The 14,088-nt window shown below is 38.4% G+C and overlaps 1 protein-coding gene across 6 annotated transcripts in view; it reads right to left on the minus strand.

The window, feature by feature from the left end:
• SYT14 (synaptotagmin 14) overlaps positions 1–14,088 on the minus strand; it is a 236,305-nt gene that overhangs the window by 142,745 nt on the left and 79,472 nt on the right. For all 6 annotated transcript variants that reach the window (XM_058702300.1, XM_058702302.1, XM_058702301.1 and 3 more), the window contains one exon: positions 11,638–11,853. In XM_058702300.1, the coding sequence (XP_058558283.1) occupies positions 11,638–11,853 (216 nt within the window). The remainder of the gene's footprint in view (positions 1–11,637; positions 11,854–14,088) is intronic.

The raw sequence follows: 14,088 nt of genomic DNA on the forward strand, positions 1-14,088 counted from the left end.
AGGAAAGAATCTGCCTACTGGTCCACAAACTACAGATTAATTTAAAACAATCATCTAAGATATAAATTCACCCCAAAAAATTAGTTAATGGATTTAATCAGATTATGTTAGGCAAGAGGGGATAGTAGGAAAGGGGCAGAAGACTCAGTCCCTAGTCTTAAGAAGTTGAGAAACTAATGAAGATTTTAATTTTATTCAGCCTATTCTGTTAATTGATATTTCTTGACTTCCTTTCATTTACTGTCTACTTTACTCCTTCTTCCCAAGAAAAGAGGAACATTATATCTTCAATGAGTTCATGATAAAACCATTTATGTAAGTTCAAAAACACACAAAAGTATTCTGTGAGCAGCTTGTGTGTTTATAAAGCATTAAAACAAAGAGTAGAAGGATATATACCAAACTTACAATAACGCTTCCCTCTGGGAAGGGGGAAGGGGACAAGATAAGGAAACATTTAACTATCTAACAGGTTAAACTTTTGAAGGAACAGGTATTCATTTATTACTATATACACTGTTTTAAGTTGCAGCCATAAAAAATTCTGGGAAAAAAAATACTAAAGTATGAATGGTGGTTGATTCTGAGTTGAACATGAGTGAATGCCATTAACTTCTGTGTATTTACTGTTGATGTTCCTACCAGTCCATCACAAGGTAAGGTGTAGCTTTTTATTAGTTGACTAGTTTATGCCTACTACAGCCCATATTTACAACACTGAACTATACTTGAGTATCATACTGATGGTGGTATCCTTAATTACTGCTGAGACTGATACAAAGACTTAAAATATTAGATGGGGCTTCTTAAATCTCCTATAATATACTTTAAAGCAAACGTCTACAGTTAAGATTTTTTTTTAATGTTTATTTATTTATTTTGAGAGAAAGAGATAGAGCACGAGCATGGGAGGGGCAGAGAGAGAGGGGGACAGAGATTCCCAAGCAGGCTCTGCACGGGGCTCGAAGGGGGCTTGAACCCACAAACTGTGAGATCATGACCTGAGCTGAAATCAAGAGTTGGATGTACCCCAATGTTTATAGCAGCACTTTCAACAATAGCCAAATTATGGAAAGAGCCTAAATGTCCATCAACTGATGAATGGATAAAGAAATTGTGCCTTATATACATAATGGAATACTACTTGGCAATGAGAAAGAATGAAATATGGCCTTTTGTAGCAACGTGGATGGAACTGGAGAGTGTTATGCTAAGTGAAATAAGTCACACAGAGAAAGACAGATACCATATGTTTTCACTCTCATGTGGATCCTGAGAAACTTAACAGAAGACAATGGGGGAGGGGAAGGAAAAAAAGAGAGAGGGAGGGAGGCAAACCATAAGAGACTCTTAAAAACTGAGAATAAACTGAGGGTTGATGGGAGGTGAGAGGGAGGGGAAAGTGGGTGATGGGCACTGAGGATGGCACCTGTTGGGATGAGCACTGGGTGTTGTATGGAAACCAATTTGACAACAAATTTCATATTAAAAAAAAAAAAAGAGTTGGATGCTCAACTGACTGAGCCACCCAGGCGCTCCTACAGTTAAGATTTCTGCCAAGACATGAAAGCTTTTGCTCTTATCTCAAGGTGACAGGGTGCTAGTTCTAGGTTCCTGTATCCTACATGGAATACTTCCCATGGGAACCAACTCCTAAAATCTTTCCTCTTATCTAAGCGAATTCTAACAAGAGTCCACCATGGAAAAGTTCTGTAGTATCTGAACCCCTGCTGGCCTTCTTAGAGTAAGGCTAAAGGTAAAGCGACAAGTCACTTATTTCCCTCCCCCCCTCCCAATCTTTCTGTACTGGGTTTTGAGGATAAGAAGTTTGCACATAAACTCTAGGCCCTTACTGCTCTGTACAGCTTGCAGAAGGTCTGCCCAAGTATTTTGTTAAATACAACAGGCATAGTAAGTGCTTCATTTCTGGGTCCAAGACCAAAACCCTGGATCCTTCCCAGTTGTATGGTTCTTTTCCTAGAAGCAACGTCTTCACAAAATTCTCTGAGAACAATGAGGCATCATTTTTTTGGAGAAAAAAATAGTTTCTTTATCCTGGTACTAGGTAGGAGAGTACCTGACATGGTATATTATACTGGTCAAACACCTGAGCACGGGAATCAAATGAAGGTGTATTTGCACCCCAACTGTTAAAGTAGCTGTAAACCGTAAACTTGGGCATCCTAATGGACCTCTCTAAGCTACTGTTTTTCTAAAACTGGGATACTCGTTAAATAATCAGACAAATAAATAAAATGAGGGGCACCTGGGTGGCTCAGTCAGTTAAGCATCTGACTTCAGCCCAGGTCATGATCTCACAGTTCATGAGTTCGAGTCCCACATCGGGTGCATCAGGCTCTCTGCTGTCAGTGTAGAGAGCTCTGTCTCTCTTTCTCTTTCTCTTTCTGCCCCTCCCCCCCTAAAATACACATTAAAAAATTAAAAAAAAATTTTTTTTATGTTTTTATTTATTTTTGAGACAGAGAGAGACAGAGCACGAGCAGGGGAGGGGCAGAGAGAGAGGGAGACACAGAATTGGAAGCAGGCTCCAGGCTCTGAGCTGTCAGCACAGAGCCCGACGCATAGCTCGAACTCAGACTGTGAGATCATGACCTGAGCCGAAGTCGGACGCTCAACCGACTGAGCCATCCAGGCGCCCCTAAAAAAATTGTTTAATGTTAATAAAATGAAAAAATTCTGTGAGGATAAAATGAAATGTTTCACACAAAGACTTTAGCAGTGTCTGAAGGACAGTAAAAATAAATGTAACAATAGCCACATTTAATCAACATCCCTCTGGCTTGTGGGCTCCTTCGTCCTAAGGCCTATGCACTGTCCTGTCCTCCCGAACTCCATCCCGCTCTAAAGCAGTGATGGTTGTCCTTAGGCGGTAGACCTGATAGCATGTTAGGCACAGTTTTTAGAAGTCGCTTCAAGTTTCTATTAAACCTCCTTAAGGAGAGTATCTCACATGCTGGAGGACAAATAGAATTGCACCTCCCTCATTAGGGATAGTTTCCTATGAGATCTGCTTCATTGGTAAGCTTGAATGTACAGTGAATACAGATACTCCAGTCAGTTTAAACCGCCCACTGCTGCCCTCAGGTAATAAGATTATTATCAGTCCATTTGTGACTCTATGTCATGCTCCCTAACTGTACTTGAGACTGACTTCCTATAGACTTTGCTAACAGAAACCTGTAGATAAGAGTCAAGTCTACATAAATGCAAGACTGTTATTAGCATTATTCCTCTACTTAGCAGACATACCTCAACCCCTAGCAAGGGACACAGCCTGTATTCAATTTATAGTGCATCTCTTATCTATTTACTTGGTTACTGAACAGTCCTTTTTAAAAAAATCTATTTTTAATTGAAGTATAGTTGATGCACAATTTTATATTGTTTCAAGTGTACAATATAGTGATTTAGCAATTATATTCACTACGAAATGCTTACCACCGTAAGTGTGGTTACCATGTGTCACCACACAAAGTTATTACAATATTTATTGACTATATTCCCTATGCTGTACTTTTCATCCCTGTGACTTATTTATAACTGGAAATCTGTGCTTCTTAATCCCCTTCATCTAGTTCATCCATCCCCCTACCACCTCCCCTCTGATAACCACTAGTTTGTTCTTTATATGTATGAGTCTATTTCTCTTTTTTGTTATTGTCATTTTTTGTCTGAATAATTCTTTTTAAAAGCATTGACCTGTCGGGGCGCCTGGGTAGCTCAGCTGGTTGATGGTCTGACTTCAGCTCAGGTCATGATCTCACAGTTCGTGGGTCTGAACCCCACGTCAGGCTCTGTGCTGACAGCTCAGAGCCTGGAGCCTGCTTCAAATTGTGTGTGTGTGTGTGTGTGTGTGTGTGTGTGTGTGTGTGTCTCTGTCCATTCCCCGTTTGTGCACTCTCTCCCTCTCTCTCAAAAATAAATAAACATATAAAAATTTTTTAATTAAAAAAAATAAAAGCATTAACCTATTCTCTGGTTACAGATGCTTACAGCTTCAGTTTTGCCATTAGCGAATTTTATGATCTTAGTAAAATCACATGTCTCCTGGTTTCAGTTTTGTAATCAATCAAGGATATCTTTAATGACTACCATTTAATTTCTATCATTCTTGCTAGCTACTACCAGACAAGTATCTCAGACAAAGAAAAAGAAAAAGAAATGTGAAGGATCAATATAGATTCACCATGGAAAACACAGAAACTTCAACAATTTATTTTAAGACGGGAAATCCTGAGAAACATAACAGAAGACCATGGGGGAGAGGAAGGAAAAAAAAAAGAGAGGGAGAGAGCCAAACCATAAGAGACTCTTAAGAAACTGAGAATAAACTGAGGGTTGGTGGGGAGTGGGAGGGAGGGTAGGGTGGGTGATGGGCATTGAGGAGGGCACCTGTTGGGAGGAGCACTGGATGTTGTATAGAAACCAATTTGACAATAAATTTCATATTAAAAAAAAAAAGATTGGAAATGTACAAACACAGGTGCTCAGGGCCCTGTGTATGGTTGTACAGTCTGTGCACTGCAAAAAGTTACCTAATGGACGGGGGTGCTGAAATACAGCCTGTATTGGGTTTGCCAAATCTTATAATTGGAGGAAGGGATGCCTTTTTCTTCTTCAATAGGTGCTATCTGATCATGATGTAGTCCCTACTCACAGATGATACCTTTTTCTAACTCCCCCACATAGCAGGCTGTACCTTTATCTAAACTGTACAAAGACATCTCATCGTAGGTCACAGGCAGCCTTCAAAAGTAGCCCTATAAAAGAATTCTATGCTACTGCAAACATAAAAAGATCTCCAAAACACAAGGATGCAGAGGAAGTCTTTAAGATCAATTTCTCTTCAAATTGGCCATGTTTAAAGCTACACACACACAATTCTTCAGAGGAAAAATGAGCATAAATAAAAACTTGAAATCAAAAAGTTCATCAAAGATCTAAGCAATCCATGTAATATATATAACTTTCACTGTTTTAAGACATTAAACATTTTCGTGACAAAGACATCTGGAAATACAGAATTTTTTTGTTCTTGCCTTCTTCACAAAGATATTGTGAAAATTAACAGAATAATATTTATAAAGCAGCTAAAATGGACTTAAAGTATAAATAATTTATTATTCTTAAGTATTAAATTATTTTAAAAGTAACATTTAAATAAGATGAACAAATTCAATATGTTTTAATGCCCCTAATTTTGAGATAACATCAAAATTAATAGCATGAAACTTGTGAAGCAGCTGTAAGAAAAAGAATGACAGATGTATGTATATATATGGGTTATATACCCTAAGAAATAAGTGGTGCTAGAAATTATTTTACGTAGCATTTTCAATGAACTCACCCAAAATAACAACATATGATTTTAGTCACAGAGCTATGCCATGGTATAGAAATATAGGCTGGTAATCTCTATGGTGAACTAAGAATGAAAAACTATAAATAATAGACATTCTAATAATTTTACATTAAATTATCTTCATATAAAATCATCTTTAATAGGCTTCTCCTATCTAATATATAAATGGAAAGTACTAATTAGCATGAATGGGATTTCAGAGGTTGGTCTATCTTACCAAGTCTTAAATAAGATATCCCCAACCTATTACTTAACTCTGAAACCTTTTAAGGATAAAACAGGATTATCAGAAAATGCCTTAAATTTTAAGAACACAGTAAAAATAAAATTAAAATTATAAACAAAGGAAACTGGATATTATTTTTTCCTGGAAAAATGTCTTACAGATATCATTCCCTATTGTAGTTGAAAAAAATGGAAGATTAATATGGCCACCTAGAGGAGAAAACATAACAAATACACCATCACATTCTTACTTTTTCTAGAATATCAGTTTATGTTTTAAAGGACTCAACTGAAGAGGTTAATCATGTATGAAAGAGACTACAGTCGGATACTGCAGTAGCAGGGATGACCTAACAGAAGCTAAAACAACATTCATTTTGCAGTGGACCTGATAAGTATAGTTTTTGTAACTTACCATGTGGCCTTAGGTTAAAAATTACTAAAATCTCTTCTCACTTTTGTAAAATGGGGATAATCTATCTACCACAACTATTTGCAGTGAAGATTAATAGTATGGTGTATACAGAGACTAACAGTGTCAGGTACACAGTTGGCGCTCAATATGGTAGTCCTGAAGTATCTGCTCAGAAAATCCTGCACTGTTTTCTCCTAGTCCTACCCAGGCCCTCCTTGACCCTCTCTAATCTTACACATACTTCCAGTACTGGCTGTTCCAAAGCTTCTCTATGAGAAGTAGTCAGTGTTGAGAAATGGACTAATGGTTTCTTACCAGCACTAAAGAGGTAATAGTATGTTATGTAAAAAATGTACATTTAAGAATATGTTTCCTCCTACCCTGGAATTCCTTTTAGTTACCTCAACCTATACATCAGTTAATTTTGATCCATAGAAACTTCCAGAATAATATGCAGAATGAAAGATCAGAGCAATAAAGGAAAGCATCCGTCCCTCAAATCCCACCAAGAGTACTATACTCAGCAGTCCTCTTCGGTGAGCAGCCATGAAGTGAGCAGTACTTCTGCTGAGTCAGCTACGCAGAGGAACCACCACCTGCTGGAGACTCAAAGGTGTATCTGAACCAAATCCCTCTCCTTCCCAAATATATGCCAGAGGAGGTTTTCCATTGTTGGGCTGGAGGGAGAAGGGGAACACTGATTATAATCCCCTTCAACTACCTCTCTTCCTCAATTCCACAAGTTGAAAAGGAGAGAGTAGGTGTAAGAAAGTGCAGGCAGCAAACGTATACTTTCTGACCAGTTATTCTCTCCTTAACAAGAGTCAGTCTAACTTAACTATTCTAAGCAACTAAAACTTTAATTGAATGTTACTGATCACTTGCTATTGGACAAAGGAGATTGTATGAATTCTTATCCTCCCCAGTCTATGTACAGCATTCAAAACTCTCCAGACAACCTTCTCCTGATTCTCCATTTTATTGCCTTTACTTTCCCTTCTCTATTTAAGTGACATCCTTAATTCTCCTGCTAATGAAAGAAAATGATGCCCTGATCTTTTCTCTCCATATATTCTCCCTCAACAATTAAATCCATTCCCATGGTTTCTATTTTCTTAGTATGTATCATCTGAAAACATCTCTCTCTCCCTAACCTCATTCCTGATTTCAAGCTCCATGGTCATTTCCAACGGCTTAAATACCCTTGTTTCATTATATATATTATATGTAACATATATAATTACACATATATTATATATATACATATAAAACAACTTTTATGTCCCACCTCTAACTATTAAGGACTTCATCATTCTCCCGTCACAATGCTGGCAACCAGTGTCATATTTGTTCCAAATATATTCAGCTCCTAAATCTGATCAATTCTACCTCTATGTCTCTCCTATCCTCTTGTATTTCTATGACCTCTACTGTAATTCAGATTTTTACCATTTTCCACATAGACTACTCCAAAGACCTCCATAATTGGTATCTTTTTCTAGTCTTCCTGTTGCTAATCTAAGGCACATTCCATTTCACGGGTTCTTTGATGAAAAACTTTCAGTGAGTTCTCACTGGCTAACAAATTAAATACTAACTTTAGGCTGGGAAGCACTCCAGGCTATAGATTTCACCTTTCTTTCCATATTGTTTCCTACTCCTATCTATCTATCTATCTATCTATCTATCTATCTATCTACCTATCTATCTATCTATCTATCTATCTAACCATTTATCCATCCATCCATCCGTCCATCCATCCATCCATCAATCCATGTTGGAGCCAAGTGGACTTTACTCCATACTTTGGGGTTTATGAAGTTCCCCCTATCTAAAATACCTCATCTTTTCACCAACTTTACACCCATTCTTCAAAGTTAAACCCAAATGCCATTTATCTAAAGAACTCTCACACCTTCCCAACAGATATTTTACTCCATTCCTTAAAACTTTCTGGAATTTGGGGCGCCTGGGTGGCGCTGTCGGTTAAGCGTCCGACTTCAGCCAGGTCACGATCTCGCGGTCCGTGAGTTCGAGCCCCGCGTCAGGCTCTGGGCTGATGGCTCGGAGCCTGGAGCCTGTTTCCGATTCTGTGTCTCCCTCTCTCTCTGCCCCTCCCCCGTTCATGCTCTGTCTCTCTCTGTCCCAAAAATAAATAAAAAACGTTGAAAAAAAAAAATTTAAAAAAAAAAAAAAAAAACTTTCTGGAATTTTATATGCACTTCTGCATCTTTGTGTGTGGGCATGTTCAGAATTTACTATCACTTAAAATTGCTTTTACCTAAGATCTTGAGCTCTGAAATCTCCCATACCAGTAAAATTTGCCTTTCTTCCCCTACTCCACTGATTCTACCTTGGGCTCAAAGCAATTTTTGACTTTTTAATAAGTAATAATCTATAATACAAAGCTATTCCCCTAATCTATTGCTTTCTTACATTATCACTTGGTCATCTCTCCATCCTAAATCCCCACGACAGCATTTTAACAATAAGGGTACCCATCTCCACTGGGATATTCCAGGCACTTCAGATTCAGCATGATGGAAACTAAATTACCTCCTTCCACACAAACTTACTTCTCTAATACTCTCTAAACTAATTTTAAAAATCTTGATTCTTCACTCACTGCACACATTCAATCATTCAAGATTTATTGAGATCATCCTTAAATCTCTGAACTTTGTCCCCAAACTCATTGCCAATAAAGATCTCATCACTATTTATTTATTGTTTGTTTATTTTTGAGAGAGAGAGACACACACACAGTGTGAGCAGGGAGGGGCAGAGAGAGAGGGAGACACAGAATCCAAAGCAGGTTCAGGCTCTGAGCTGTCAGCACAGAGCCTGACGGGGGGCTCGAACTCATGGACCATAAGATCATGACCTAAGCCAAAGTCAGACACTTAACCCACTGAGCCACTCAGGTGCCCCTCATCACTATTTACTTAACTAGTCCTTTCTACCTCGGTAGTCCGACCTCCAATTTGTTTTGTTACAATATTTAAATAATCTTTCTTAAATACATTGATCTAAAAGTGCCACACTGTCCAGCTTAAAAATCTCCCTGGACTCTAGATTTCCTATAAAACAATAAACTCCCAAGCATGGCATGCGATCGTATTATCTGCCCATTCTCCAAACACAGATCCTAAGTTAAAGACACTAAAATACACTGTCTTCTGCTTTCATGCAATCACAATTCCATGGTTTTGGAAACAGTTCTTACACAAGTCTAGTTCATCTATTCTGCGAAGTTACATTAGATTTCCCCATATCCCCACCTCCCATCTACAGCACCTTCTTCATTAAAGTAATAGACCTCTTATCACACTATATTACACATATGGCCAATGATCTTCCTCCTCTAGTCTGTGGGCTCTTTGAAACAAGCATATTTTATTCATCTTTATGTCCATGGTATCTAGTATGGCACACAAAAAGTTTTCAACAAATGTTTATGAAATAAATAAATCTAAATTTGGAATGTCTAAAATCAATCCACCCTGGGTATTTTATCAACTAATTTAGAGTAGAAATGGTAGAAAAGTGAGATGGCTCCTAAATATATGGATAAAATGAAATGTGAAGGTGACTCCAGGACATTTGTGTCAGTTCTAGAGGTTAGGGCAAGAACAGAAGAGCCACTGAGGTTATGCCCTCTCTTCTCACTGCTTTTCCCCCAGACGATAGAGCCATTTGAGGCTAACAGGACTATAGGACAGAAGCAATCAAGACAGCAGAGAACTGTAGGGAGTGAGGGGGTAGAAGCAGTGAGGAGGAAACAATAAAAATCCTAAACTGAAGCTGCAGAATGTAAGTGTTCAGGGTCACAGACGACAGATGCGGGGCTCCTTCATGACTGCTCACCCTCATCCCCACTACTGTTTTCACTGCCCTCAGCTACGATGACCATTTATTGGTCACTTACCCACAGAGGCCAGGACTGTGCCAAAAAGTACCACACATACCATTTAATGTTCATGACAACCCTATCAGAAAGGTATAATCCACAGTTTAGAGACAATGGAACAAACCTAAAAACAACTATACTGCCCCAAGTTTGTAGCTAGTATGTTGTCACAGAATGTGAACAAGGATCAGGTTCAAATCCCATTCTCTTTCGGTTCTACTATGCATGTGATGGGGTATAAGGGTGTACATATGTTAGGGACTGGCTTTACTGCTTTGCATTACTCAGTTATCTTTGTAAGCACGTGTTGTTGTTGTTGTTTTTTAAGATTATTTATTTATTTTGAGAAAGAGAGAGAAAGAGAGAGAGAGAGAACAGGGGCAGGGCAGAGTGAGAGAGAGAGAGAGAGAGAGAGAGAGAGAGAGAGAGAATCCAAAGCAGGATCGGTACTGTCACCACAGAGCCCAGTGTGGGCTCAGTCTCACACACCATGAGATCATGACAGGGCCGAAATCAAGAACTGGATGCTTAACTGACTGAGCCACCCAGGCGCCCCAAGTAATCACATGTTTTATTTTCTCTGGTACTAGGAAAGGTATTTTTGAGGGTAGAATCTAATATTTTAATTTCTTTCCTAGCATCTAATAATGAGTTTTCTGTATAGTAATCACTCAGCATTTGATTGATTTCTTACTATAAATTGTATACTCATAGAAATAAAAAGAAGGCACATCAATCATCAGTTAGCATTAAGCCAATTTTACTTTTTTTAAAGATGCTTTAGGTCCTTTGATAACTCTATGCGCTGGGGTAAGACTTTAAGTAATCAGAATAATAGGCTCTTAAACACAAAGCACAGCTATAAAATTAAAGATAGTTTGTGTCTGATATAATAATAAAAATGCTGTCTAAGCTATATTGTTCTTTTCCTCATATCTGGGTATAAAGATAAAATTACTAGGAGTAGTCATACATTGTATGAAGCATGTGAGCAACCCACCTAAAATGTGAAAATAAACATGCTTCAATTAATGGCAAGACCTCTTTTATTTCCCTTATAGAAAGATGTAAAAACATGTTAGAGTGGACGTGTATGTCCTACATAGGTTGAATTTTAAGTCAATGCCAGTACATGAGGCAAAAATCAATTAGAGATAAAATAATCCTCGAAAATCCCTTAAGTTGCCCTTAAGCAAAGTATAGCACAGTACCAGCTCTCAATAAATCCATCTCAGACACTTTTTCCCCCTGCACAGAACAGATCACCGCTTCTGCTGTGTGCCACGAGCATCTGGCTCCTGTTTAGGTGCCATACTCAATGAAAGAGCATGATTTACACTCCAGGATCATGTCCAGCACTAGGAGATCCTTAGACTCCGTCAGTTCCTCTAACAGGTATCTGGGACTGATTCCACGTGACACAAAGCAGATTCGCATCTTCTACCTCATGCTTGCATTGGGAAAAGAGAGACAGAATTACTACGGTCTTTAAATTACTTGGCGTTTGCTTTTAGGTGTTGTGGGTTTTGGCTTCGGTCCAGAGATCTGGATTTCAATAGATTACGTTCACGGAAACGTGACTCTGTGAGCCATCTCTTGTTTATCGTGCAGCCACAGATGCCTAGAATTTTAGGCACAAATAACCCAATACCACAGTGTATGATCCAAAAAAAAAAAATAAATAAAAGACGCAACCTATCTTACCTTCATCTATCGATGCCTCACTACTGTAGCCGTCATACTCCGCAGACAGAGGACTGTACTTCTGTCTTGTTTCCCAAGCGTAGTTCTTTTGTCTCGAATCTGCCAACGGAAGTCTGGAATTGTGTGTTCTGGACAAGGCCTCATGGTATTTACCCAGCGCTTCGTCTTCACTTTCAGAGGATGAACCGTGCTCATCTTTGTCCATGTAGGAATTATCTATTTGGAGTGACACGGAGAGCAAATCAAAATTTTGATACCATAAAGTATTATGAATTTGATATATGCACACACACGCACACACATATATGCACAGATGTTATGTCACATATATCCATATACACACGAATATACATATACATACACAATCTGAATGTTCAGCTTTAGAGAAGTATAACTTTTTCACTTCAGAACCCGAAGCTTTAGGTTTCCATGTTTTTAATAGAAAAAGATCAATCTGTATATTCTAATTATATAATAATGTTGCAGGGATTTTCCAACCGGGTTACAGATAAAGGAAATAACAGAGCCTGCCACCTGACACAACTTTTTTAAAGGGTCAGTTGCACACAAAGAAACTCAGAAGTACTGCTGGTACATATGGACCTGATTCAAAGAATTCATGTCACAAGAGACACCCTGGTTATCATGTTGCTCCAAGTTTTCAAAAATGATAATCCTTAGCGCCAGAAGTACAACAGAGAAATGGGCAGATGTATACTATTGGTAGTATTCTCACTGGTACAACGCTCCTAAAGAGCAGTTTGGCAATACATATCCAACTTTTAAATCTGCATCGTCTTTGATTCATTTCTAGGAATTTACCAATTCTATTTCTAAGAACTCTAAGAAAATAACAGGTGAGCAGAGATATGTATTTCAGACAATTCGCTGCACTGTGTTTAACAGCAACAGAAAACAAAAATAAAACATAATCTAAAAGTCCATCCCTGGGCCTTGGTTAAGTACATTATGATAAATCCATACAATGATATACTATGCAGTCACTACAGATTAGGAGGTGAACTTACAAGTACTCACAGGGAAGAATAAATACAACATCATGTTAAGAAAAAAGAGGTTATAAGACAGAAGGCATACCTAGGTCTTATTTAAAACATACACACACACGCACACACTTCTACATGTAATATACACACACACATGCAGTGTATGTTAATATGCACTTATAAAAATATGTGGAAGGATATACACTGATTTTCTGTGAAAGGTAGAATTACTAAGAAAATTTTACTGAAGTATATTCAAATGCAAATTTCAGGCCACACAAAATTTATACTATTCCTTAAAAAACCAGTTATTACCATTTTTTTAAAGTAAAAATTTTGAAACTGTACTATGTTGGGGTCCATTTAAACTAAGATGCAACCCTCTTAGAATTATAAAACATCTCTGGAAAGACAAAGATTCCACAGCAGGTAGAATTTATTAGGTCAGTCTAGATATTTTTCTCTTTATACTCTGCTCAGATCATCTGTAGTAGAGGAATCAAGGTTTGACATTCAAGTGGGGAGACACAGACTAAGTGATTTAAAATATGATAGAGAAATGGTATGTTTAGAATCAGAAGTAAGGGAGCTGTGATGTCACTAGTCCCAAGTCTTCCTTTTCAGTCCAGAGAAAACCATGAATGGGTAAAACTATAAGCACTGTCCTATTCTGCACTGTCCAAAATGTCGTCACTAGCCACTAGCCACATGCAGCTATTTAACATAATACAGTTTAAAACCCGGTTTCCCAGTGCCACCAGACACGTTTCAAGTGCTCAGTAGCCACGTGTGGCTAGTGGTTACTACACGGACTACATGGAACTTTCCCATCATTACAGAAAACACTATTAGATGGTGCTGAGGTGGTGGCTGATCTGGTCCAGAACCTGGGAATTCTGACTCCCAGTTCAGAGCTTTTAGCACTTTGTGGGATTGTGGGATACCATGGTGGTGGTGCTCTGAGGCTGCAGTGCTCTGAGGAGGGTCACCAGAATTTCTGCAGTCACACTTCACCTATTACAAAACATTACCTAAAGTAACCTCGTATTCAGAAACAGAGAAGGAAACTCTTCCTTCTCTTTCTATACCCTACAAGCTCTATGAAAGAACCTAAAATGCAGGTACTAGTAATTTTGATATTACTATCAGTGTTAACTAATAATATTACAGTTCAGCTATATGAAGAGGTAATCTATGGGTCAAAAGATTCTCAAATGATTTTTAGAACATAGTATGTTTAAGTTTAGGGGTGCCTGGGTGGCTCAGTTGATTAAGTGTCCGACTTTTGATTTCAGCTCAGGTCATGATCCCCAGGTTGTGGGATCAAGCCCTGCACTGGGCTCTGCATTGAACATGGAACCTGCTTTAGAAAAGATTCTCTCTCTCTATCTCTCTCTCTCTCTCTCTCTCTCTCTCTCTCTCTCTCCCTCTGCCCCTCTCCCCC

This window comes from Neofelis nebulosa, chromosome 15 (assembly GCF_028018385.1).
Source record: "Neofelis nebulosa isolate mNeoNeb1 chromosome 15, mNeoNeb1.pri, whole genome shotgun sequence".
NCBI lineage: Eukaryota > Metazoa > Chordata > Mammalia > Carnivora > Felidae > Neofelis > Neofelis nebulosa.